Consider the following 26,102-nt stretch of genomic DNA (forward strand, 5'->3'; position numbering starts at 1 on the left):
CAATGGGATTTAGGTATGGACTTTGACTGGGCCATTCAAACACAGGGATATGCCTTCATCTAAACCATTCCATTGTAGCTCTGGCAGTATGTTTAGGGTCCATATCCTGCAGGAAGGTGAATCTATGGACCAGTATCAAGTCTTTTGCAGCCTCTAGCAGTTTTAGCTCAAGGATTGCCCTGTATTTAGCTCCATCCATCTCCCATGAACTCTGACCAGCTTCCCTGTCCCTGCTAAAGACAATCATCTCCATCATGCTGCCACCACCATGTTTGTCGGTAAGTATGGTGTTTTCAGGATGATGTGCATTGTTAGTTTTTGACACACATAGCATTTTGCATTTAACACAAAAAAAGGATTTACTTTAATCTCATTTGACTAGAGCCCCTTCTTCCAGATGCTAGTTATGTCCCCTACATGGCTTTTTGGAAACTGCAAATGGGAATTTTTATGGCTTGCTTTCAAAAACTGCTTTCTCCTTGCCATTCTTCCAAAAAGGCCAGATTTGTGGAGTGCACAACTAAAAAATATATGAAAAAATGTGGAACAGTTTGCGGGGTATGAAAATTTTTACAAGACACTGCACACAGTAAATGTTTTCATAGGGTTAGATTAACAGATGGTGGCAAAAAAGCGCTCAAAAAGGACTTACCTATACCTCCGATGGAAGGTCATAATATATACACAAGTATATGCATACAGTGGAATACAGTACCTCATCAACCAACATTAACGTTACCCATTGTAACATGCAATAAATGTTGGCCCTCTGTATATGAAAGCGTAGTCTACTGCTGAATGAACTTCTATGGGCACACTTGATGCATATACCAGGAGCTTTTCCTGACATAAAACAAGTGTAGGGCTTCAACATAGTCTGCACAGAGAATATGTGATCAATACTAATATTTGAAGTCTACGGTACAACTTCGAGATTCAGGCTCGATATATGGACCAAATTATAAAATGTGGGTCTCCTGACCCATACTAACAGTCTCATAGGCATAAATGGAAGTCAATAATGTAAAGAGTGTGTATAAGCGTAACTCTAATCCTTATGAATCCATATAACATGAATATAACATACCTTACACTACAGCATAGAATATAACAGATGGTTTTTAAAAAAAAAAAAAAAAAGATGTAAACTTTCATGAAAAAAACTATGATAGTTTGTAAGAAATACATTGTAGAAAAATAATTTGCTCCAGGCAAAAGGAATATCACGTGAGGATACTTCTACTGTGACAGTTTGGGCATGCTTACAAATCAAAATACTTATCTCATACGAGAGCTGCAGAAGGTCAAAAATATTATTCCAATGTGAACACAAATCTCAGTTTTACCTGCAGCCATACATTTACAATGCCATTTCTAGAGATAGGTGTATTTGATAAATCCATAAACTCCCTGCACTAATGCACATTTGATCGAATGTTTCCTTGAAATTACCCCTTTTCAGAAATGTTGAGAATCCTATAAACAACCAACACAACCAATACAGATTATGGTAATTTTTCTTACACTTACAATGCCCAAGGAAAAATAAAATTCAAATTAATTCATTACAAGCATATATAATTGTATTAATACATCAGTCTGACACACATCTAAGAACATGTAAAACAGCAAGACAATTTAAAAACAGTAAATGTGGGAGAGCAGTTCAGGTTATATTATTTACTAGCACCCATCCAATCCACACAGGCAAAGACATCAAACTATAGATGTCCATAAATTTATTTATGTGTAATAATGAGAAATGACACAGGGAAAAAGTATTGAACACATGAAGAAAGTGAGGTGCAAAAGGCCATGGAAAGTCATGACACCAGCTGAAATCTATCAGTAATTAGAAAGAAATCCTGCCACTTAGAAAAAAATAGTATCAGATGGTTCAACTGATGGTTTGCCTATAAAAAGGTATCTCATTACAAAGGTGCCACGCAAGAAACATCTCATGATGGATAAAACCAGTGAGCTGTCTCAAGACCTTTGCAACCTTATTGCTGCAAAATATACTGAAGGTATTGGTTACAGAAGAATTTCTAAACTACTGAATATTCCAGTGAACACTGTTGGGGCCATGATCGGGAAGTGGAAAGAACATCATTTCACCATAAACCGGCAAAGACCAGGTGCTCCTTGCAAGATTTCAGACAGAGGAGTAAAAAGAATTACATAGTCTGGTCAGATGAGACCAAAATTGAACTCTTTAGATTCTATAATACACACCATGTTTGTAGGCCAAAAGGCACCGCATATCACCCCAAAAACACCATACCAACAGTGAAGTTTGGAGGTGGGGACATGATGGTGTGGGGCTGTTTTTTAGCAAATGGCACTGGCAAACTTCATATGATTGAAGGAAATATAAATGGACAAATGTACTGAGACATTCTTGATAAAAATCTGCTGCCATATAACCAAAATGATGAAGATAATACAAGGGTGGACATTTCTGCAAAACAATGATCCCAAACACACAGCCAAGAAAACTCTCAATTAGTTTCAGAGAAAGAAAATAAATCAGCTAGAATGACCCAGCCAATCACCTGACCTGAATCTAATAGAAAAATTAAGGAAAGAACTAAAGTTCAGAGCTCATAGAAGGAGCCCACAGAGCCTTCAAATTATTTTTTGTGGAAGAATGGGACAAAATCACACCCGAGCAATGCATGCAACTAGCTTCTCCATAAGGAGGCGTCTTGAAGTTTTTATCACCAACAAAGGTCTTTGTACAAAGTATTAAATAAATTTCAGTAAGCGTGTTCAATACTTTTTCCCTGTGTAATTTCTCATTATTACACATAACTTAATTTATGGACATCTATAGTTTGATGTCTTTGCCTGTGTGGATTGGTAGGGTTGTTACCAACATCTGGTGAGAATTTCATGTCAACAGCATCTTTAGATATATATTACTAAGAAAATTGGTGACGTGTTCAATACTTATTTCACCCACTGTATTAGAAAACTAGTAATATCCAAGCACCTATGGGAAAAATGGCCAAAGGCTGCCATGTAAGACTCAGGATTACTACACTATACCAAAAAAAACAATTCAACAAATATACATACAAATTGATCTTGTCTTTCTTAATGAATAACAATAATAATAAAGCCTTTAAAAAAAATTGGGAGAATTACAACTGCAGACAACGTCAGACACCAGGGTAGCGGCAGAGACCCGGGGAGGATGAGTTAAGAATAGTGTTCAGCATTCCGATACTGAAATATCGGGTATCGACCGATATTCGCGGTATCAGAGTTCCGATACTTTTAGAATATCGAATACCGGAATCGAAAGTTCCCATAATGCCTGCGCTCTGCAGTGTCTCTGAAGGATGACAAGCTGTATGGCAGCGCTCAGCTTACTGTACTTGTCATTTAGAGTTAAAGGATTTATTAAAAAAAATAATAGTGTTTTCATGCGCCGTCTCTTTAAAAAAGCCGGCCGGCAATTCAGCATCGGTACCCGACAATTTAGAACTGAGAGAATAGAGCATCACACATAGATTAGATAGGTAGAAACATGTCAGTCACATATATAAGAAGTACAGTGACAGTGTTGGTTACTGTACTTGTCATTTAGTGTTAAAATAAAGGATTTATTAAAAAAAAAAATTGGCGTGGGATTCCCCGTAATTTTAGTCTCTAGCGGAGGTTAAGCAGACGGCTGGGGCAGATGTTTGAAGCCTGGGAAGGGAGTAATACCCACGGAGCTTCCCAGGCTACTAATATCAGCCCCCAGCTGAATACCTAGCCTTTACTAGCTATTAAAATGGGGGACCCCAAAAAAAATGACGTGCGGTCCCCCCTATTTTAATAGCTAGCAAAGGCTAGGCAGCCAGCTGGGGGCTGATATTAATAGCCCAGGAAGGGTGCCATGAATATTGGCCCCCTCCCAGGCTAGAAACACGAGCCGTCAGCCGCCCCAGAAATGGCGCATCCATTGGATGCGGGATGCGCCAATTCTGGCACTTAGCCTCGCTCTTCCCACTGCCCAGTAGCGGTGGCAGTGGGGTAATAGGGCGGGGTTGATGTCAGCTTATAATGCCAGCTGACATCAAGCCCAGGTTAGTAATAGAAAGGCGTCTATAAGACACCCCCATTACTAACCCCATAGTCAAAGTTAAAAAAAAACACAAACACCCAGAATAAAGTCCTTTAATTGAAATAAACACACAATTCTTTAATTTTCTAAATTAAACCATACTTGCCATCATGCCCATTCCAGCTGAAGCCAACGATCTCCTGCAATAAAAGTAAAATAATAAACCAACATCATCCTTACCTTTCCATGGTTCCCAGGACGGCTCCAGCTCTGCTACATTCACATGACAGGCTGGATCGCAGCCGAAAGCAACCATCCAGCTTGCCATGACGCAGTCACTGAGAAGCGCAGGCATGCTTGCGCTCCTCAGTGTCTGGCTGTGACGGCATCCAGATGAGCCGAGTTCATGTCTAATGAACTCTGCTCACCTCATGCACGTCACTGACAGCGTGGGAAAATTCTCCTGCGCTCAGCGCTTCAGCAGGAGAATTCTCCCACGCTGGGATGGCATTGAGATGACAGGCTGGATCACAGCTGAGCGCTGCCATCCAGCTTTTCATCCTTCAGAGACACTGCAGAGCGCAAGCATGCCTGCGCTTCTCAGTGTCTGCGGCATGGCAAGCTGGATGGAAGCTTTCGGCTGCGATCCAGCCTGTCATGTGAATGTAGCAGAGCTGGAGCCGTCCTGGGAACCATGGAAAGGTAAGGATGAGGTTGCTTTATTATTTTACTTTTATTGCAGAAGACATTGGCTTCAGCTGGAATGGGCGTGATGGTAAGTATGGTTTAATTTAGAACATTAAAAAATTGTGTGTTTATTTCAATTAAAGGACTTTATTCTGGGTGTTGTGTTTTTTTAAATACTTTACTAGAAATTCATGGCGGTCATGTCTAATATTGGCGTGACCACATGAATTTCAGGCTTAGGGCCAGCTGATAATGCCAAGCTGGCCCTAACCCCTTTATTACCCAGTGAGCCACCGCACCAGGGCCCTGGATGAGTTGGGCACAGCGCCAGAAGATGGCGCTTCTATGAACGCGCCATTTTCTGGGGTGGCTGCGGACTGCAATTTGCAGCGGGGGGGGGGGCCTAGAAAGCTTGGGCCTCCCTGCGCTGCGGATTCCAGCCCCCAGCTGCCTAGTTGTACCGGGCTGGACACAAAAATAGGGCGAAGCCCCACGTATTTTTTTTTTTAATTATTTCAAGAAATTCATGAATTAATTAAAAAAGGGACTTCCCTGTATTTTTGTGTCTGGCCAGGTACAAATAGGCAGCTGGTGGATGGGGGCAGCCCGTTCCTGCCTGCTGTACCTGGCTGGACACAAAAATATGGCGACGGCCACGTCAAATTTTTGGTGAAAAATTCAATGAAAAATTTAAAAAAAAACACATTTAGGGACTGCATATTTATTAACCCCTCACGTGGAGGGGTTAATAAAGATGCAGTCCCTAAATTATTATTTTTTTTTATTATTTTTTAATTAATTTTTCCCAAAAATTTTGACATGGACTTCGCCATATTTTTGTATGCCAGCCAGGTACAGCATCCAGGAACGGGCTGCCCCCAACCACCAGATGCCTATTTGTACCTGGCCGGACACAACAATATAGGGAAGCCCTTTTTTTAAAAATGATTTCATGAATTTCATGAAATAATTAAAAAAAAAAAATACGTGGGGCTTCGCCCTATTTTTGTGTCCAGCCAGGTACAACTAGGCAGGTGGGGGCTGGAATCCGCAGCGCAGGGAGGCCCAAGCTTTCTGCCCCCCCCCGCTGCAAATTGCAGTCCGCAGCCACCCCAGAAAATGGCGCGTTCATAGAAGCGCCATCTTCTGGCGCTGTAACTAACTCATCCAAGGCCCTGGTGCGGTGGCTCACTGGGTAATAAAGGGGTTAGGGCGAGATTGGTATTATCAGCTGGACCTAAGCCAGAAATTCATGGGGTCACGCCAATATTAGACATGACCGCCATGAATTTCTAGTAAAGTATTTAAAAAAACACAACACCCAGAATAAAGTCTTTTAATTGAAATAAACACACAATTTTTTAATGTTCTAAATTAAACCATACTTACCATCACGCCCATTCCAGCTGAAGCCAATGTCTTCTGCAATAAAAGTAAAATAATAAACCAACATCATCCTTACCTTTCCATGGTTCCCAGGACGGCTCCAGCTCTGCTACATTCACATGACAGGCTGGATCGCAGCCGAAAGCTGCCATCCAGTTTGCTATGCAGAGACACTGAGAAGCGCCGGCATGCTTGCGCTCCTCAGTGTCTGGCTGTGACGGCATCCAGATGAGCCGAGGTCATGTCCAATGAACTCAGCTCACCTCATGCACGTTACTGACAGCGTGGGAAATTTCTCCTGCGCTTGCAGTGAGTGTGAAAGAATTCTCCTGAACTCACGGCAAGAGCAGGAGAATTTTCCAACGCTGTCAGTGACGTGCATGAGGTGAGCCGAGTTCATTGGACATGACCTCGGCTCATCTTTATGCCGTCACAGCCAGACACTGAGGAGCGCAAGCATGCCTGCGCTTCTCAGTGTCTGCGGCATGGCAAGCTGGATGGAAGCTTTCGGCTGCGATCCAGCCTGTCATGTGAATGTAGCAGAGCTGGAGTCGTCCTGGGAACCATGGAAAGGTAAGGATGATGTTGGTTTATTATTTTTCTTTTATTGCAGGAGATCGTTGGCTTCAGCTGGAATGGGCGTGATGGTAAGTATGGTTTAATTTAGAACAATAAAGAATTGTGTGTTTATTTAAATTAAAGGACTTTATTCTGGGTGTTTGTGTTTTTTTTTTTAACTTTGACTATGGGGTTAGTAATGGGGGTGTCTTATAGACGCCTCTCCATTACTAACCTGGGCTTGATGTCAGCTGGCATTATAAGCTGACATCAACCCTAGCCCTATTACCCCCACTGCCACCGCTACAGGACAGTGGGAAGAGCGAGGCTAAGTGCCAGAATTGGCGCATCCTATGGATGCGCCATTTCTGGGGCAGCTGACGGCTGGTGTTTCTAGCCTGGGAGGGGGCCAATATTCATGGCACCCTTCCTGGGCTATTAATATCAGCCCCCAGCTGGCTGCCTAGCCTTTGCTAGCTATTAAAATAGGGGGGACCCCACGTCATTTTTTTGGGGGTCCCCCATTTTAATAGCTAGTAAAGGCTAGGTATTCAGCTGGGGGCTGATATTAGTAGCCTGGGAAGCTCTGTAGGTATTACCCCCTTCCCAGGCTTCAAACATCTGCCCCAGCCGTCTGCTTAACCTCCGCTAGAGACTAAAATTACGGGGAACCCCACGCCAATTTTTTTTTAATAAATCCTTTATTTTAACACTAAATGGCAAGTACAGTAATCAACACTATCACTGTACTTCTTATATATGTCACTGACATGTTTCTATGTATCTAATCTATGTGTGATGTTCTCTTCTTTCTATTCTAAATTGTCAGGTACCGATGCTGAATTGCCGGCCGGCTTTTTTAAAGAGACGGTGCATGAAAACACTATTTTTTTTAACAAATCCTTTATTTTAAAAACTAAATGACAAGTACAGTAAGCAACACTGTCACTGTACTTCTTATATATGTGACTGACATGTTTCTATCTATCTAATCTATCTAATCTATGTGTGATGCTCTATTCTTTTCTGTTCTAAATTGTGGGTACCGGTGTATGCCGCTGATGAATTGCTGGCTTTTCATGTAATACATTCTACATTATTCTTAGTTGTTTTCCTTCATGTAGAATTAACCTACAAGGAAAGAAAGGGTTTATTTTCATTCCGATATTTGTGTCCCATTGACTTTCATTGGTTTCCGGTATCGGAATCGGCGATATCCGATATATTTTGGGTATCGGTCCGATCCAATCCGATCCGATATTTCCCAATATCGGAAGGTATCGCTCAACACTAGTTAAGAACACTTTGGTTTTTTACTACTAACAGAGCTTATTTAAAAAATGTTTTCTGAAAAGGGACAACCCTTTTAAATCACATTGTAAATTACACCTGGCCACTCAGGTCATATATTGTGTGCATACATCAGTACTATAATTGGTGGGGTAAAACTCACAAATACAAATAACCAGCCTAATGTTGTATGAGGTAAGTAAGGAGCCACTTCTATCAGATACTAATCAGTAGAGTTGGTGCAAATGAATTCGCAGGACCCAGTCCAGCAGCCAAGTTAGTAATCTCTGGCCACTGGATTGGAATCCTAAGAACTGTCTTCTACCTACTTTTGATTAGTCAGCCTGTCAGGACTCCATTGTTGCAGCATGGTGTACATGTAACACTGTTCCAGGCCAGGTAATCAAAAAAAGAGCCACTGATGCTTGGATGTAGAAGGCAGTTCAAAGTCAATAAAATCAGATTAATTTACGATTTTCATTCCCGGCACACACAAGTGCAAGATATTTTGTAGAAACAATGGCCTGTACTCCTATGTGATTCCACCCTCATCAGATACCTTTCTGACTACCCTTCCATGTTTACAGGTGTTCCAGAAACCTCAAGGACCTCTTAGTTCACAGTCAATACCAGTAAGCCATAATCATTAACATTAACAGAAATAAACACTTGAAATAGATCAATCTCTTTGTAATGACTCTATATAATATATGAGTTTCACTTTTTCTATTGAAGAACTGAAATAAATTAACTTTTTGATGATATTCTAATTTAGTGAGATGCACCTGTAAATCTCCAAAAGTGCCCAAACTTTTGCATCAGACCATTTTCCTTTTTGTAGTTTTTAAAATCTAAAAAAAATACAATATACAAATATATATATATATATATATATACACACAGGTGCATCTCATTTCATTCATTGTTGCCGCACCTGCAAGTGTCACGGCTGTTAGACAGAAAGTTTGATACTAGTACCAAATTTGGTCATTAAGCTGAAGAAAGTACATTCTAGAACAGGGGTGGGCAATTAATTTTCCAGAGGGGCTACATGAGAGACCATCACTGTTGTGGAGGGCCAAACCAACAGGTTGAAATTAATTCTGCGCAATATTAACATATTAATTATAACTATTTATATTAATATTAATTGTAACACTGTAACTGTCACCTGTACACTATAGCTGACAACTTGCTCCATCAACCACGATCAGTGTTGGCATCGACCATGGCCGTTTAACCCCTTAGATACTGATGTCGATAGTGACTACAGAATCTAAATAGTTAATAGAGTTTGGGGGCTCCCTCTTTAACCCCATTGGCACCCTGAGATCTTGATTGTGTGGTCCTGATGTTTGCCATGGCAGGTAACAGAAAAATAATGGACTTGGGGAGTCTGCCGGTTATAGCGTCCTGTTTAGAAGTTATCAAAATTTAGGTGGTAAAAATGAACTTTTTCATTCCTGTCATGCCACTTTCATTAATTTCTGAAAATCCCCTGAAGGGTTAATGAACTACCTGAAAGCAGTTTTGAATACGTTGATGGGTGCGATTTTTAAAATGGTATCACTTTTGGGTAGTTTCCAATATATAGAACCCCCAAAGTCACTTAAAAACTGAACAGGGCCCTATAAAAATAAGTTTTGTAAATTTCCTTAAAAAATTAAAAATTACTGCTACATATTTAGGTCTTCTAAAATGCTAACAAAATAAAACATTTCACAAATGGTGCTGATGTAAGGTGGCGATGAGGGAAATGTTATTTATTAATGTTTTTGTGTGGTGTGACTATCTAGATTAAAGGGATAATCATTCAAAGTTTGAAAATTACTAATTCTTTAAAAAAAAATTAAAATTTCTGTTATTTTTATAAATAATGCAAAACATATCCACCTAAATTTACCATTATTATAAAGTATCATGTGTCACAGAAAAATAATCTCAAAATCACTGGGATATGCTGAAGCATTCCAATTACTACATAAAGTGATACTGGTCAAATTGTAAAAAATTGGTCCGGTCACTAAGGGGTAATATTGAGCAGAATTAAGTATGCTGACATCCGCATATATACCATATGAGCCCGCACACAGCCCCCCAATATACAGTATGAGCTCCCCACATAGCATCATTATATACAGTGTGAGCCCTACATAGCCTCCCATGTACAGCATGAGCCCCAGATATTCTCTTACATACAGCATGTGCCCCACAGCCTATTATATACAGCATTTGGCCCACATAGCCTCTTATATACAGCATGTGCCCCACATAGCCTCTTATATACAGCATGTGCCCCACATAGCCTCTTATATACAGCATGTACCCCACATGGCCTTTTATATACAGCATGTACCCCACATGGCCTCCTATATACACCATGAGCCCTCACATAGACTCTTATATACAGCATGTGCCCCACCTAGCCTCTTATATACAGCATTTCGCCCAAGTAGCCTCTTATATATATAGCATGTGCCCCACATAGCCTCTTATATACAGCATGTGCCACACATAGCCTCTTATATACAGCATGAGCACCACATAGCCTCCTATATACAGCATGAGACCCATATAGCCTCACTACATACAGCGTGAGCCCCCACATACACTCTTGTATACAGCATGTGCCCCACCTAGCCTCTTATATACAGCATTTGGCCCACATATCCTCTTATATACAGCATGTGCCCCACATAGCCTATTATATACAGCATGTGCCACACATAGCCTCTTATATACAGCATGAGCAACACATAGCCTCCTATATACATTGTGAGCCCAAATAGCCTCCTATATACATTGTGAGTCCCACATAGCTTCCTAAATATAGCATGAGCCCCATATAGCCTCACTACATACAGCGTGAGCCCCACATAGCCTTATATATACAATATGTGCCCCACACAGCCTCCAATATACAGTATGTGCCCCCCACATAGCCTCATTATATACAGTGTGAGCCCTACATAGCCTCCCATGTACAGCGTGAGCCCCACATAGCCTCTTATATACAGCAAGTGGCCCACATAGCCTCACTACATACAGCGTGAGCCCCCACATAATCTGACTATATATAGTGTGAGCCCCAACAAGCCTCTTATATACAGCATGTGGCCCACACAGCCTCCTATATACAGTATGAGCCCATCACATAGCCTCCATATATAGAGTGTGAGCCCCAGATTGCCTCCATATATACAGTGTGAGCCCCACATAACCTCCATATATACAGTGCGAGTACGACATAGCTTTCTATATACATACAAATATCCCATACACACGAAAAAAACACATACTCACCTCGCTGTCGTTCCCCTGGAGCTCTGCTCATGTCTCCCGTGCACTGAGTCTCAGAAGCTCCGCAATGAAATGTCATCGGGTCTGCTATCTCACATGCTGATTGGTGGAAGATGGAGCCAGCGACTCTGCCCTCCACCAATGTATTCACTGCTGTCTGCATCCTGAGGATGCAGATAGCGGTGACAGCAGGCGGCGGCGCATGGACAGCAAGTGGAGGAGTGCGGGGAGATGGGCGGGGTTCCCGTGGGCCATATTTTAGCCCTTCGGCTGTCTCTGTCCACGGGCCCGACTGGAACAGCCAGTGGGCCGGATGTGGCCTGCAGCCTGCAGTTTGCCCTGGTCTGTTCTAGAATGTAGGTTAACTGGAAAGGGGAAAAATGGCAATTGCGATTACCAGTAAGCAGTTTCTCTCAAAGGCAGCATAGGTGACCCATACGGATTGGTATAATTTTGATATGATTATTATCAGTGATCTCCTTCAGTCCCATGGAGCAATGAATGAAGCTCTGGCAACATATTTGTACTACTGCTCCATTCACACAGGGGACTTTAGGTCCTCTGTTCTTGCATTTAGTGGCGTTCCCAGTAGTTGGAAACTAGCAATCATACATTTATTGCCTATTCTGTGGAAAGGTGAAAAATATACTGTATTTAGTGAGAAATACAATTAAATCATATAAAGGGTTGTTCTTAATTTAACACTACTGAAAACCCCACTAGTCCTTGGAGATTCATTAATGCTATGGCCCAAACTGATACCTGGAGATAGTTGAATACAACCACAGAGGTGGGCCACCAGTGATCACAAGTTGTGGATAAGTAATAATTTGCTGGGATTCAAATAATCCTTTAATACTAAAAGATCAACATTGGGATGCATAGTTTCAAAAAAATTAAAACATGAAAGCTAACCTAGGAAGGAGTCTGCTTTAATATTTTCTGAAAATTAACACCTTTAGTATTTTCTAGTATCATCAAAAAAGACCTTCTAAAACGTAACCCACTAGGTCCTACTCCTGGCCATTAGCTTAGTGGGAAAGCTGTAGAGCAGACAGTCTGGCATTTTCACTACCTTTCCAGAATAGAAGCCAGTCATGGATCGCCCTCTATGATGTCTATATGTCTATGACAGAACAGCAACAGGACAGTTGTTACGCTCCTACGACAACCCCTGTAAAGGCAACCTGCCAGCAGGCTTTTACATATGGAAGTAGTGGTATGACTGTGCAGGCAGATGTCCCCCAATGACAATTATGTATTTTTTAAGAGATTTGATGTGTTGGTAATCAGTAATGTAACATGTAAGCCATATGTAAATCAGGCTTCAACTGCCCTGGAGGTGTGTTGAGTTCCTTCTTCTAAGTGCATTGACATGACACCAGTGTATTCCAGCCTGATTTGCATGTGTCTTCTACGCTTGATTTATCATGACTGGCACATTAGATCTCTACTAAAAAAAGCTCTTCCACTATTTCCATAAATAAAATGTGCTGGCAGGTTCCCTTTAAAGTGTATTAGAAGAGGATAAGAGGAGACCCTACTCTAGTATTTTCAATAGCACTAAAAAGCATGTAGGAATTATACAGATGTAATCAACAGTGTAGCTGTGCGTCCAGCAATGTGATGAGATACAGCAATAACTAAAAGTAGCAGCAATGTCGTGTGTCTTTATGTCAAGCGGTCTCTCTGCAGTAGCTCCTTTAGTCTACATATACCTTTATGAGAATCTACCCATTTTGCTATTTTATATGATTCAATATTTGCAAAAACATTTATGGGTGTATATGATAAACTGTTCAGAATTTATTCTTTATAAAAATAGAAAATGTATTATTTCTGTAATGTTCACAGTATTTTTTTGTAATTATTATTATGCAATTTTTCGCAGGATTTTTAATGGTGTGGAAACAATGCAGTGTTCAGCTGCTACTTGTAAAGCTCTGTTTACACTGCACTTGAGTCTCCATTAGTGGTATACATCCAGGGGATTTCCTGATAGTAGGCTGCAGATCTTCAAAACAGACTGTGAAATAGAATTCTACACAGTTGGCATGCAACAAATGAATGGGCCCTCTGGATGAGATTTCCTGGCACATACAAACATAATTAAGAAATGTAACTTCAACAGAGCTTAGCCTGTATTCAGAAGAACAATGTAAAACTCGTCCATATTTACCAACGAATCAGTTTTGCCTTGGAGAGAGGGAGACTTGTCCAAGAAAATCAAAGGCCCACGTGGAAGATCACTTATGTGAATTGTCTCCTTGAGTTTAATAGGACTAGTTTATAACTCAGACAGTACTAACTGTTATTGTGAACACCATTCATGTGAAAAGGTCCTTAAAGGGGCTGATTGAAGTGAGAGGTGCATATACTTGCATCTCTCAGACTGACACATATTACGAATAGCTCCCTCTGCTTCAGGATAGATGGCAGCTACAGTTATTCACCTTGTCATCCTTCTGCATCTAATTATGCTGTTTATTCACACCAAGATCCAGACATTTACTAGTGCCTGGTTCATGACTTTAAACAAGTGGCACCCTACACACAAAGCTCAATAATGGTTATACATTTTATAAAGTCCTCTGGCTGATACAGAGCACAAACGGGTTAGTGCAGATAAAGGCATAATAAGGAAGATTTCTGATAAACAAATTCGTCGGATTAAGAGAACAGCTGCTAAAATACCATTACAAAACAGCAAACAGGTATTTGAAGCTACTGGAATTCGCAAGGTCCTACAGAGGCTGCAAGCTGTGCATAAATCTAATGTTCAGCCACCCTTAAACAGTGCTCAGAAGCAGAAACAGTTGCAGTGGGCACAGATATACATGAAGACTAATTTTAAAACTGTATTATTTACTGATGAGTGCAGTGCAACCCTGGATGGTCCAGAGAGATGGAGTAGTGGATGGTTGGTGGATGGCCACCATGTCTCAACAAGGCTTTAAAGTTAACAAAGAAGTGATGGAGTCTTGTTTTGGGCCAGAATCATGAGAGAGAGCTGGTAGGCCCCATTAGGGTACCTGAAGGTGTGAAAATGACCGGCAAAGTATATAGAATTCTGACTACTCACTTTCTCCCATGGTACAAAAAGAAGAACCGTGCCATCCGTAGCAAAATCATCTACATGCATGACAATGCACCATCTCATGCTGCAAAGAATACTGAGTCATGCTATGGTTGCTATGGACATAAAAGGAGAGAAACTCATGGTGTGGCCAACATCCTCCATTGATCGTCACCCTATTAATCTTTGGAGTATTCTCAAGCAGAAACTATGCAAAAACTCACAAGTTCAATGGATGCAATAATTGTGAAGGTGACATCAAAGAAGCGGTCCTATGTTAAGATGTAACTTAGCCTGTTAAGATGTGTTTGATTGAGAACGTTTTTGATTTCAGTAAATGTCACCTCTTAATGCTGCAAATAAATGACCATTTTCAGTTCTTTTCAACCTATAAAATGTTAGGAAACTCTGTGCTGCATAATAATTTGGAACAGAGCATTTTGACGTTTTTTTAGCTTTAAAAACAATACTGTTATCATTGGGAGGTTTGTCCAATAAAATTGGATGTATACTCAGCAATTGATAATTTAAACATTATACTGACTCATTTTCATGGAGCATTTAGGAAAATCAGAGAAAAATTGGATTTGCATAATAATTTTGAATGCAGTGCAATGAAGTAAGGAATGCTTTCTTGGCACACCCTGGATCCTCGGATATCTGTGAATGGACTTTTGAACGGTAGGGCTTACCTAAGCATTTTGACAGAACAAGTTCATCTCTTTATGGCAGCTATTTTCCTCTCTGGCAGCAGGACACTTTCAGAAGGACAAATCACTATGCTATAAGTCTTGAATAGTCATGGATTGCTTCCAGGAACGTGACAGTGAGCTTTCCTTCCTTCCCTGGCCCTCACAATCCCACATCTTAATCCTAGAGAATCTCTTGAACACAGGCTGTTCAGTGCATATCAGTACGTCTATCTAAAGCTGAATTCACACATCCATGTTACCATCCAAAAGAAACAGACCACATTTTTCTCAGGTATTATCCCAGTTGCTTCCAAACCAATAAAAAACCCTTGAAGGTCGCATATTTTTTATTCAAGTTGATCACTAAGCAACAGATCTGTGAGACACAGATGTAAAATGGAAGTAAATCAGAAGCCTTCCGATATGCACCCCTGTCTCATGGATCCCCTTTGACATAAATGACTGAGTCGGATCTGCAAATTGGATCAGAATAGGACCTGCTCTGAGTCTCATGGATTCCACTCTCGGATCCAAGACTACATCCATTCTACTCTATAAGTCAGAGTGATCTCTGAGAAAAAATCAGAAAGCACTTGGATGTGTCATGTGGATGTGTGAAAGTAGCCTAAATTGTGGTAACTGCAAGAAGCTAATCTGTCTCCATATGTCAAAAGTCTGGCAGAACAATTTCAACACCTAATGTAATCTATGCAATGACAAACTGTTGAGGTTCTGAAGGTCAACATGCTACTAGATGGGGGTCTATGATAAGGAGGCCATTCAGTGCTTGTAATGTAAAGCCCCTCGCACATTGCATCACATCAAATTCAGATCTCCCAATTGTTTATTACATTCAGAATTGACAAAGGGGGGAGAACAAACAATTCCTTAGGGAACGTGTTCTGCCTCTTTTGTATGTCCACTTATGCAAATGATACATAGGAAAGCAGATGTCCCAGATATAACATAACATGGATTCATTCCTTTGTTTAACACGTATTAGTCCCTGTGCTCCCTTTAGGTCCACAGCAAAGATAGCGCATGTTTTGGCCTTTTCTGCTCCAGTCAGAAGGAATGTGAATCATGCACAGGCCTGAGCACTGGAAACAAGTCTGAACAGTGTCACCCATGAACGTAGTGGGCTCGTGCTCAGTCAGAAGCCTATATTTATTTCATTAATTATAATACCGCCATAAAATAATCTCAGCTTCTACTCTACTAATCGCAGAGCACACGAAAGCAAACAGACCTGCAAAGCGGTGGCTACAGGGCATTGTACATGGAGCAAACAAACACAGAAGTTGGATTTAGCACCTCACAATGTAGCCTTTATGCCATGACATGTTTATACAAAGCCATGTTCTACATACCACTTAACACACTCCAAAACAATATTGTACCTGCTATCATCACCTACAGTCAACAGAAGGATTAGGCTGCAGTATAGGGAGCACATTTCACTAGAGGAGTAGACATTATAGGGTTATTCCTGGCTGAGAAGGAAATAGCGAGATAGGAGAAACAGCTGAACCATGGAAATGGAAAATGCATTCAATTCTATAGGAACTACAGTGGGACATAGCTATTACCATAATCCCCGCCACCTCCAGACACTATACATAAACCTGTAATCCCATCTCAGACACACATAACTGTGATGGAAATAGCCTACTCTACAATTTTTGCCTTGAGGACCCGAAGAGTTTTTACGTTTCAACACACTGTCTAAGGTCTTGATATCTTAGAGACGAGTAGTATATCTTTTAGGTGTAATTTTGTGACACATATATAAGCAACGAATTATCATAGATTTACATCCCAAAAGTGTTATAGAAGCTTTGAAAAGTCAGAAAATGTTGGTACAACTCGGAGTTGCGCCAACATTTTGCAACTTTTGGCGTTTTTATGTCAGTTTCTTCCAGCTTTGCCAAAATGGGCAGGACATGGACCCGGCGTGGGTGTGATGACACAGTTCATCCAATTCATGACGAGCTCTGGCATTTCCTATGCCAGAATTCTCAATCCACTCCCTGACTGGAGTAAGATTTCTGACGTGGCACCAGGGCTGTGGAGTCGGTAAGCCAAACCTCTGACTCCGACTCCTTAATGACCCTGACTTAGGCCTCCGACTTTGACTCCATGACTCCGACTCCACAGCACTGACTCACTACTGAGCATGTACATAAAGTGCAGCACTAATTCATCTCAACTATAAGCATAAATCCTTAGATCAGGAATAGAACAGACATTTATGGGACATTTCATAACTTTCCCAAATTCTTATGAAAACATTTACAGCACATCCTGCATTGAACTACTGTACCCAATTTATTATATACACTGCATGGTGAAAGTATTTTGCCCCCTTGAACTTTTCTACCTTTTGCCACATTTCTGGCTTCAAACATAAAGATATAAAATTCTAATTTTTTTGGGAAGAATCAACAAGTGGGACACAATCGTGAAGTGGAGCGAAATTTATTGGATATTTTAAACTGTTTTAACAAATTAAAAACTGAAAAGTGGGGCATGCAATATTATTCGGCCCCTTTACTTTCAGTGCAGCAAACTCACTCCAGAAGTTCAGTGCGGATCTCTGAATGATCCAATGTTGTCCTAAATGACTGGTAATGATAAATAGAATCCACCTGTGTGTAATCAAGTCTCCGTATAAATGCACCTGCTCTGTGATAGTCTCAGGGTTCGGTCATGAAGACCAAGGAACACGCCAGGCAGGTCCGAGATACTGTTGTGGCGAAGTTTAAAGCCGGATTTGGATACAAAAAGATTTCCCAAGTTTTAAACATCTCAAGGAGCACTGTGCAAGTGATCATATTGAAATGGAAGGAGTATCAGACCACTGCAAATCTACCAAGACCCAGCCTTCCCTCTAAACTTTCATCTCGAACAAGGAGAAGACTGATCAGAGATGCAGCCAAAAGGCCCATGATCACTCTGGATGAACTGCAGAGATCTACAGCTGAGGTGGGAGAGTCTGTCCATAGGACAACAATCAGTCGTACACTGCACAAATCTGGCCTTTATGGAAGAGTGGCAAGAAGAAAGCCATTTCTCAAAGATATCCATAAAAAGTCTGGTTTGAAGTTTGCCACAAGCCACCCGGGAGACATACTAAATATGTAGAATAAGGTGCTCTGGTCAGATGAAACCAAAATCGAACTTTTTGGCCACAATGCAAAACAATATGTTTAGCGTAAAAGCAACACAGCTCATCACCCTCAAAACACCATCCCCACTGTCAAACATGGTGGTGGCAGCATCATGGTTTAGGCCTGCTTTTCTTCAGCAGGGACAGGGAAGATGGTTAAAATTGATGGGAAGATGGAAGAAGCCAAATACAGGACCATTCTGGAAGAAAACCTGTTGGAGTCTGCAAAAGACCTGAGACTGGGACGGAGATTTATCTTTCAACAAGACAATGATCCCAAACATAAAGCAAAATCTACAATGGAATGGTTCAAAAATAAACGTATCCAGGTGTTAGAATGGCCAAGTCAAAGTCCAGACCTGAATCCAATCGAGAATCTGTGGAAAGAGCTGAAAACTGCTGTTCACAAACGCCCTCCATCCAACCTCACTGAGCTCGAGCTGTTTTGCAAGGAAGAATGGGCAAGAAGTTCAGCCTCTCGATGTGCAAAACTGATAGAGACATACCCCAAGCGACTTGCAGCTGTAATCGCAGCAAAAGGTGGCGCTACAAAGTATTAACTCAATGGGGCCAAATAATATTGCACGCCCCACTTTTCAGTTTTTAATTTGTTAAAAAAGTTTAAAATATCCAATAAATTTCGTTCCACTTCATGATTGTGTCCCACTGGTTGTTGATTCTTCCCAAAAAAATTTGAATTTTATATCTTTATGTTTGAAGCCAGAAATGTGGCAAAAGGTAGAAAAGTTCAAGGGGGCCAAATACTTTCACAATACACAGTATTTTAGGAGTCAGTCCATATTATACAGACTCCGAACCCACCAAAATGGACTCCAACCCCACGATTCCGACTCCACAGCCCTGCGTGGCAAACAGAGGTGCACAACACTAGTCAGACACTCCAGATTGATAAAGAGGCATGCATCACTTCATGAATAAAACACAAAATACATTTTAGTTTCGAACCACCACTTTAATGGTGTGCAGTATATATTTCTAAAGGGAACCTGACAGCGATTAATGCTGCCCGAATCACAGACAGCATGAGTCAGACACCGGCTGCGTTGTTGCAACCATGTTCACTGCCCTTCTCCCCATAACTGACACACATAGGAAAAGACCTGACAGTGTAGGGAAGTGGGGTGGACTCTTGGACTAGGCATCCAAAACACATAGACCCAGATTCATCATTGCCTTTGCACCTGTGTGTTATCTAGTTCTGTATCATTCTTTTGTTTGAACCCATTTCATTATTATTTGTTATTTGTTTGTTCTTTTTATGCTTTGTGGGTGGATTTTTTTCCACTTTGTGGGTGGATTTTTTTCCACTTTGTGGGTGGAGCTTAATGATTCCAGAAGTTTTACCTGATTCATTAATTGTGACCTTTTTTAAAAACGTTGCAAAATCTGGTACAACTTCACTACAGTCCCCCCTGGTGTATTTTTTTTACAAAATTTTGTTACAATGTTTGCTAAATGTGTGAGTCTTGTTGCCAAAAGTTGCAAAAACATTTCAACACAAGAAGAAAGTCAAATTTTGACTTTGTGCCAAATTCATTAAATGTGTATAGCATTTTGAATAATTTCAAATAAAAAATGACTACGTATACCACAAGAAAAAACTGCTAATGACGAATAGGGGGCCACAGTACCAATTTAGCATTTCAGAGTACAACTGCAATAACACAACCAATGGCAAATCCCCCTTTCATTTATAATAATCTTTGGAAGCAGATGCTCATGCAGATCAGTGTCCGGCCCATAGTCCTGAACAGCTCATTTACATATAAAAAATGTGGATTTCCCTGGAATAGACATCAGATCGCAGATATAAAGGTATCATTTTATTCAGCTTTCTATGACCTGCATTCACATATAGACGGCTGAGGAAGGTTGGTCCTACTGACAGATTCCCTTTAAGAGCAGAAGGTCTTGTTGCTATATAATTGTGGTATCTACGAACTTTGCATGTTTGATCTATTTTTACTTTTTTTGTGCAAACCTCTGTTTGTATGGTAGTTTTAGATACAAATTACATTTTTAATGTAGGGTTTCTCAAACAAAGCTTGAACTGTGTCTATGAAGCCGTTGGTTAGGGTCAGGAGTCCCATGGTCAGTCTGGGTGTTGTGGTTCATACAGTATATGAAGTATGCCCATATGAACCCATCCTAAGTGATATGTTAATTTTTATAGCAATATCATAATTATAAGGTTTTTGCTACTTTTTGCGTCAACGAATTCTGAGAGCTATACCTTTTTTATTCTTTGATGGAGCGGCAAGAGGGCATGTTTATTCCAGGATGAGCTGATGTGGTAATATTTTGGTGTACATATTTTTTTGGACGGCTTTTCATTCAATTTTTGGGGAACTCAGTTGAAATGAAGCAGTAATTCTTTATGGCATTCACAGTAATTGTTAAGTAATGGACATGGCGATGCTAATTAATCCTGTCTTTTATTATGATTTTATTTTGTTTACAAAATAAAGTAAAGGGGGAGGGGAAAATGTAATTTTTATATAATATTTTGTCATATTTTTAAACATTCTTTTACTTTTTATTTTAGTTTTACTGAGAGACTGCAACTTCTATGAGCCTTATCATTCATATAATAATACACTGTAAAACATCTCTCTTGCAGGACTTTATGACTGTCAGTATATATAGTATTGTAGAAAAAGGTTCAGTATAAACTAGTATTTGACTCATTTAAAAAAAACAAAAACAAAATAAGTCCAATGGGTGGTCCTATATAAAGAGATTGACAGGAATACTGGTATGCAGCTCATACAGAGGGGCTATCAGTCATTAGGCCACAGCTATTACACTGAACGGCCCAGAGTGAGCAGGGATTTCAATTGATAAATTACATTTTATGGCTCATGCACACAACAGAGGACTGTGCACATAGCCTGTACAGTAGTGCACAGAGCCCACATGGCTACTTAGTATGAAGATGTATAGGCTTCGACCAATGCTGTGCAGGCTCTTATAGACTCTGTGGGAGCAAATATTCTCCCTCAGATCCAATGCTCTATTAATGGAACATGCCACAATTGTTTTCTGTTAGATTTGTTTGGAATTCAAACAGTTAAAGGGCATCTGTCAGTAGGATCAACCCTCCTAATAAAATGATACCTTGATATCTGAAATCTGATGTTTTATTCCAGAGACATCCATGTTTTTCTTCTAAATAAATAAGATTTTCAGGACTATGGGACGGACACTGATCAGCATAAGAGTCTTCCTCCAGTGATTATTAATTATAAATAAAAGGGGCGTTACCAGTGTGATGTGTAATGGCCGACTCAGCTCTCCTGATCTCACTGCAGAGCTGTGTGTGACACATCTGCAGGTTCCTCTCAGCTTCCATCTCACAGGTAGCCAGTGTTGGTTGCAATACAGCAGAGCTGTGAGAGCTGCAGCTTCTAACATGTTTGTTATTAGACAAAGTTTAGTTCTCCTGTTCTGGGTTAGTTACAGGTCTCACACTGGTAATGCACCTTTTTATTTAAAACAAGCCCTGGAGGCAGATTCTCATGCTGATTTGTGTCTGGTCCATAGACTTTAACAGCTCATTTACATGTAAGAAAAACATGGATGTCTCTAGAATAAAACATCGGATCACAGATATCTACATGCCCATATAGACGGCTTAAAAGGGTTGATCCTACTGACAGATTCCCTTTAAACACTTCTAGAATCCTATACTGGATACAAGACCTCATGAAAATATATGATATCAACCATTTAGCTAGGCGCTCCAATAAAATTCACAATGTAGCTTACAATACTTTCTAGAACAACATTAGTTATTAATCAGAAAACAGAAATCAGAGAATCCTCAGCCCCATCATTGGAAAGGTCTATGTAACTGTGGTTCAGAACGTCACCATTAACCCGAACAATGTTCATCATACAAGATACAACTAAAGGCCCCGTCACACTAATGCAGCAGCGATCCCGACAACGATACGACCTGTCAGGGATCGTTGCTGCGTCGCTATGTGGTCGCTGGTGAGCTGTCAAACAGGCAGGCTCACCAACGATCAGGGGAGCAGCGACATCGTGGAAAGAATCGTTCCACGATGTCCTGCTCTCGGTTACCAGCCTGCTGCAAGCAGGAGCAGGCTCGTAACCATGATAAACATCGGGTTACTAAGTGCGCGTGTGCCCCTAATAACCCGCTGTTTACCATGGATACCACTCTGCTACCGTGCGCGGGAGGTTACCGTTCACCTTAGCAGAGTCATATCCATGATAAACATCGGGTTACTAGGGGCATATGCGCACTTAGTAACCCGATGTTTATCATGGATACGACTCTGCTAAGGTGAGCGGTAACCTCCCGCGCACCGTAGCAGAGTGGTATCCATGGTAAACAGCGGGTTATTAGGGGCACACGCGCACTTAGTAACCCGATGTTTATCATGGATACGACTCTGCTAAGGTGAGCGGTAACCTCCCGCGCACCGTAGCAGAGTGGTATCCATGGTAAACAGCGGGTTGACTCAGCAGCGATCTCGCTAGCGATATCGCTATGTGAGACGGGGGCTCTAACCAGACTAAAAGTGCAGTAGTAAAAATGCTTTCTTAATTAGCAAAGGCGATGTTTTGACAGTAAATGGCCTTTTGAAAAACATAATTTAATAGTCGAAATGTCGCATTCACACCATGTTGCACTGCTTAACGAGGAATAAAGAGAGCACTTTTTTACTACTCCTATAGGAAGTGTTGCTCAGTGGCGTTTTGCTTAATACATATTAAATCACAAAAAGAAACACAAATCAATTAATCCAAAATATAAACTTTTTACAAAAGTTCTATTTACAGATGAAAGCTAAATAAAAAATAAATAAAAAATAAAATAACAAGGGACAGTGTGTTGTGCATAGCTTAGTGTGGACAGCCATAAACAGCCATAAACCATAAATGAATCACATTATCACATCTATAATATAACGGCAGATGAGTGTCTCTGTTCGAAGCCTCGATAGACTGCGCATGCGTGACGCGCAGTCTGGCTCCAGACAGAAGGCCCGCATCCAGCCGTTACAGGTAAGACAGCCACTGCTATGGGGCCCGGCCCGTGGCTGGAGGGGGCCCGTGAGGGCCCCAAGCAGCGTGGGAACGAGGAGGATAGGTGAGTAGGAGGTGGCGGCGGCGGCAGAGGAGCGGGTTGCGGCAGTGGAGGAGCGGAGCACACTACCACGTGTGCCCGCTGCTAAAGGGACATGAATATTCCCTCTGAGGCCACTCCCATGGGCGTGGAGAAGACGGAATATTCATTCTCTTTAGTAGCGGCCACGGAGGAGCGCTGAGCCCCGGCTCCTGCTGTCAGTGGCCGCCGCTAAAGAGAAAGCATATTCACGCTCCTCCACGCCCATAGTCCCGGCGTGGAGAGGAGTGAATGTGCCGGCAGCAGCTGCTGCAGACAGGACACAGCGCTGGAGCAGAGGTGAGGAAGGAAGGTGAGTATAAGTGTTTATTGTTTTATGTGTGCAGTGATTGGGGGATTGAGGAGGCCACACATACCAGGGATGGGGGATTGAGGAGGCCACACATACCAGGAATGTGGGGATTGAGGAGGCCACACATACCAGGAATGGGGGATTGAGGAGGCTACACATACCAGGAATGGGGGATTGAGGAGGCCACACATACCAGGATTGGGGGTTGAGGAGGCCACACATACCAGGAATGGGGGATTGAGGAGGCCACACATACCAGGAATGGGGGATTGAGGAGGCCACACATACCAGGATTTGGGGATTGAGGAGGCAACACATACCAGGAATGGGGGATTGAGGAGACAACACATACCAGGAATGGGGGTTGAGGAGGCCACACATACCAGGAATGGGGGGTTGAGGAGGCAACACATACCAGGAATGGGGGGTTGAGGAGGCCACACATACCAGGAATAGGGGGTTGAGGAGGCCACACATACTAGGAATGGGGGGTTGAGGAGGCCACACATACCAGGATTTGGGGATTGAGGAGGCCACACATACCAGGATTTGGGGATTGAGGAGGCCACACATACCAGGATTGAGGGGTTGAGGAGGCCACACATACCAGGATTGGGGGGTTGAGGAGGCCACACATACCAGGATTGGGGGGTTGAGGAGGCCACACATACCAGGATTGGGGGATTGAGGAGGCCACACATACCAGGAATGGGGGATTGAGGAGGCCACACATACCAGGAATGGGGGATTGAGGAGGCCACACATACCAGGAATGGGGGATGAGGGGGGGAGCCACGCATACCGGAAATGGGGATGGGGGGGGGCCACGCATACCGGAAGTGGGGATGAGGGGGGGAGCCACGCATACAGGAAATGGGGATGGGGGGGGGGGCACGCATACCGGAAATGGGGATGAGGGGGGGAGCCACGCATACCGGAAATGGGGATGAGGGGGGGAGCCACGCATACCGGAAATGGGGATGAGGGGGGGGGCCACGCATACCGGAAATGGGGATGAGGGGGGGAGCCACGCCTACCGGAAATGGGGGTGAGGGGGGGAGCCACGCATACCGGAAATGGGGATGAGGGGGGGAGCCACGCATACCGGAAATGGGGATGAGGGGGGGAGCCACGCATACCGGAAATGGGGATGAGGGGGGGAGCCACGCATACCGGAAATGGGGATGAGGGGAGCCACGCATACCGGGATCGGGGATGAGGGGAGCCACGCATACCGGGATTGGATGGTGGGGACAGGATGGGGGCAGCACATACCAGCATGTGAGACCATATACCAATAAAAATGCTCGCCACTCGGGCGTAGAATGGGTTCAATAGCTAGTCAAATATAACCAAAAATTCATGGTACAAGCCTATCATAACAGCAATTCACAAGCCACCAAAAATCAATCATTACAACTCCTTTACCCACATGCGTATTTAAATATAGTTATTAACCAAGCACAGTGTTTCCTAACCAAGTGCTGGACACTACCCAGCACCCAAATGTGCATTTCATTTCTGCTTTGTCAGTGGCAATGTAAGGAATTATTGTTGAGAATTCTCATTAAATCTAGGATCAAGAAAATACTGATTGGGGAGGTCTTTTAAATATATTTGCAAAGAACATCTGCTGCCAGATTTCACAATACAATCTGCATACACTAGTAAAGAGATCTCTTATAACTGATGAGACAGTACTTACTTTGACAATTCATGCAAAAATGGCTGTATAATCTTGTTGAAAGTTTAAACTCAGTTTCCACCCACCTAGCACCTCAGAGTACCTCCTCCTTGCTGATGCTGAGATCTCACACTGCTTGGGACAAGCTGCAGCAGTCAGTCAAGCTGGGTAGGCTAAGATTGAATACACTTGAACTCACTATTAGCTGGACTCATAATGTTCATTTTACTATCAGCATTATACAGCCATTCTGACATGGATTTTCAAAGTAAGTACACCAGTCACATCATCTCATAAGTCTGGATTGTGAAACCTGACAGTAGATCTAATTCAATACTGCATTAAACTATATATGCAACTATAATATTATGAAATATTTTTTAGTTGCAAGTTCAGACTTTTTTTTGTTTAGTGGATTATCTGATTACTTGTGGACTGTGCCACAATACTGTAAACTATATGCACCGATAATCGAACAAAGTGCAGCAATACAAAATGCACACTCACTCACCTGTATCTATGAATGATGGTATTAAAGAGTCGCCCATCTCGCCAGCATGTGGTAAAGTTTTCACACAGAATTCCACTGTAGCCTTCAGCAGCTTGCTTTGTCCAAAGAAGAAGCTTCTCTTTGGCCGACATATCCTCTGACTCTCCAGTAACATGAATGTCAGAAATCTGAAATAGAGTAAGGTGCAACTATTATCTTGTTCAGTATATTATCACCAGTCA

General features: G+C 41.9%; 1 protein-coding gene across 26 annotated transcripts in view; it reads right to left on the minus strand.

Moving 5' to 3' along the window:
- The window catches only part of DST (dystonin), a 744,334-nt gene that overhangs the window by 333,722 nt on the left and 384,510 nt on the right, over window positions 1-26,102 (minus strand). For all 26 annotated transcript variants that reach the window (XM_073675444.1, XM_073675441.1, XM_073675455.1 and 23 more), the window contains one exon: window positions 25,882-26,048. In XM_073675444.1, the coding sequence (XP_073531545.1) occupies window positions 25,882-26,048 (167 nt within the window). The remainder of the gene's footprint in view (window positions 1-25,881; window positions 26,049-26,102) is intronic.

Source organism: Phyllobates terribilis, unplaced genomic scaffold (genome assembly GCF_046119375.1).
Source record: "Phyllobates terribilis strain yellow unplaced genomic scaffold, ASM4611937v1 Scaffold_3__8_contigs__length_932513732, whole genome shotgun sequence".
Taxonomy (NCBI): Eukaryota; Metazoa; Chordata; class Amphibia; order Anura; family Dendrobatidae; genus Phyllobates; species Phyllobates terribilis.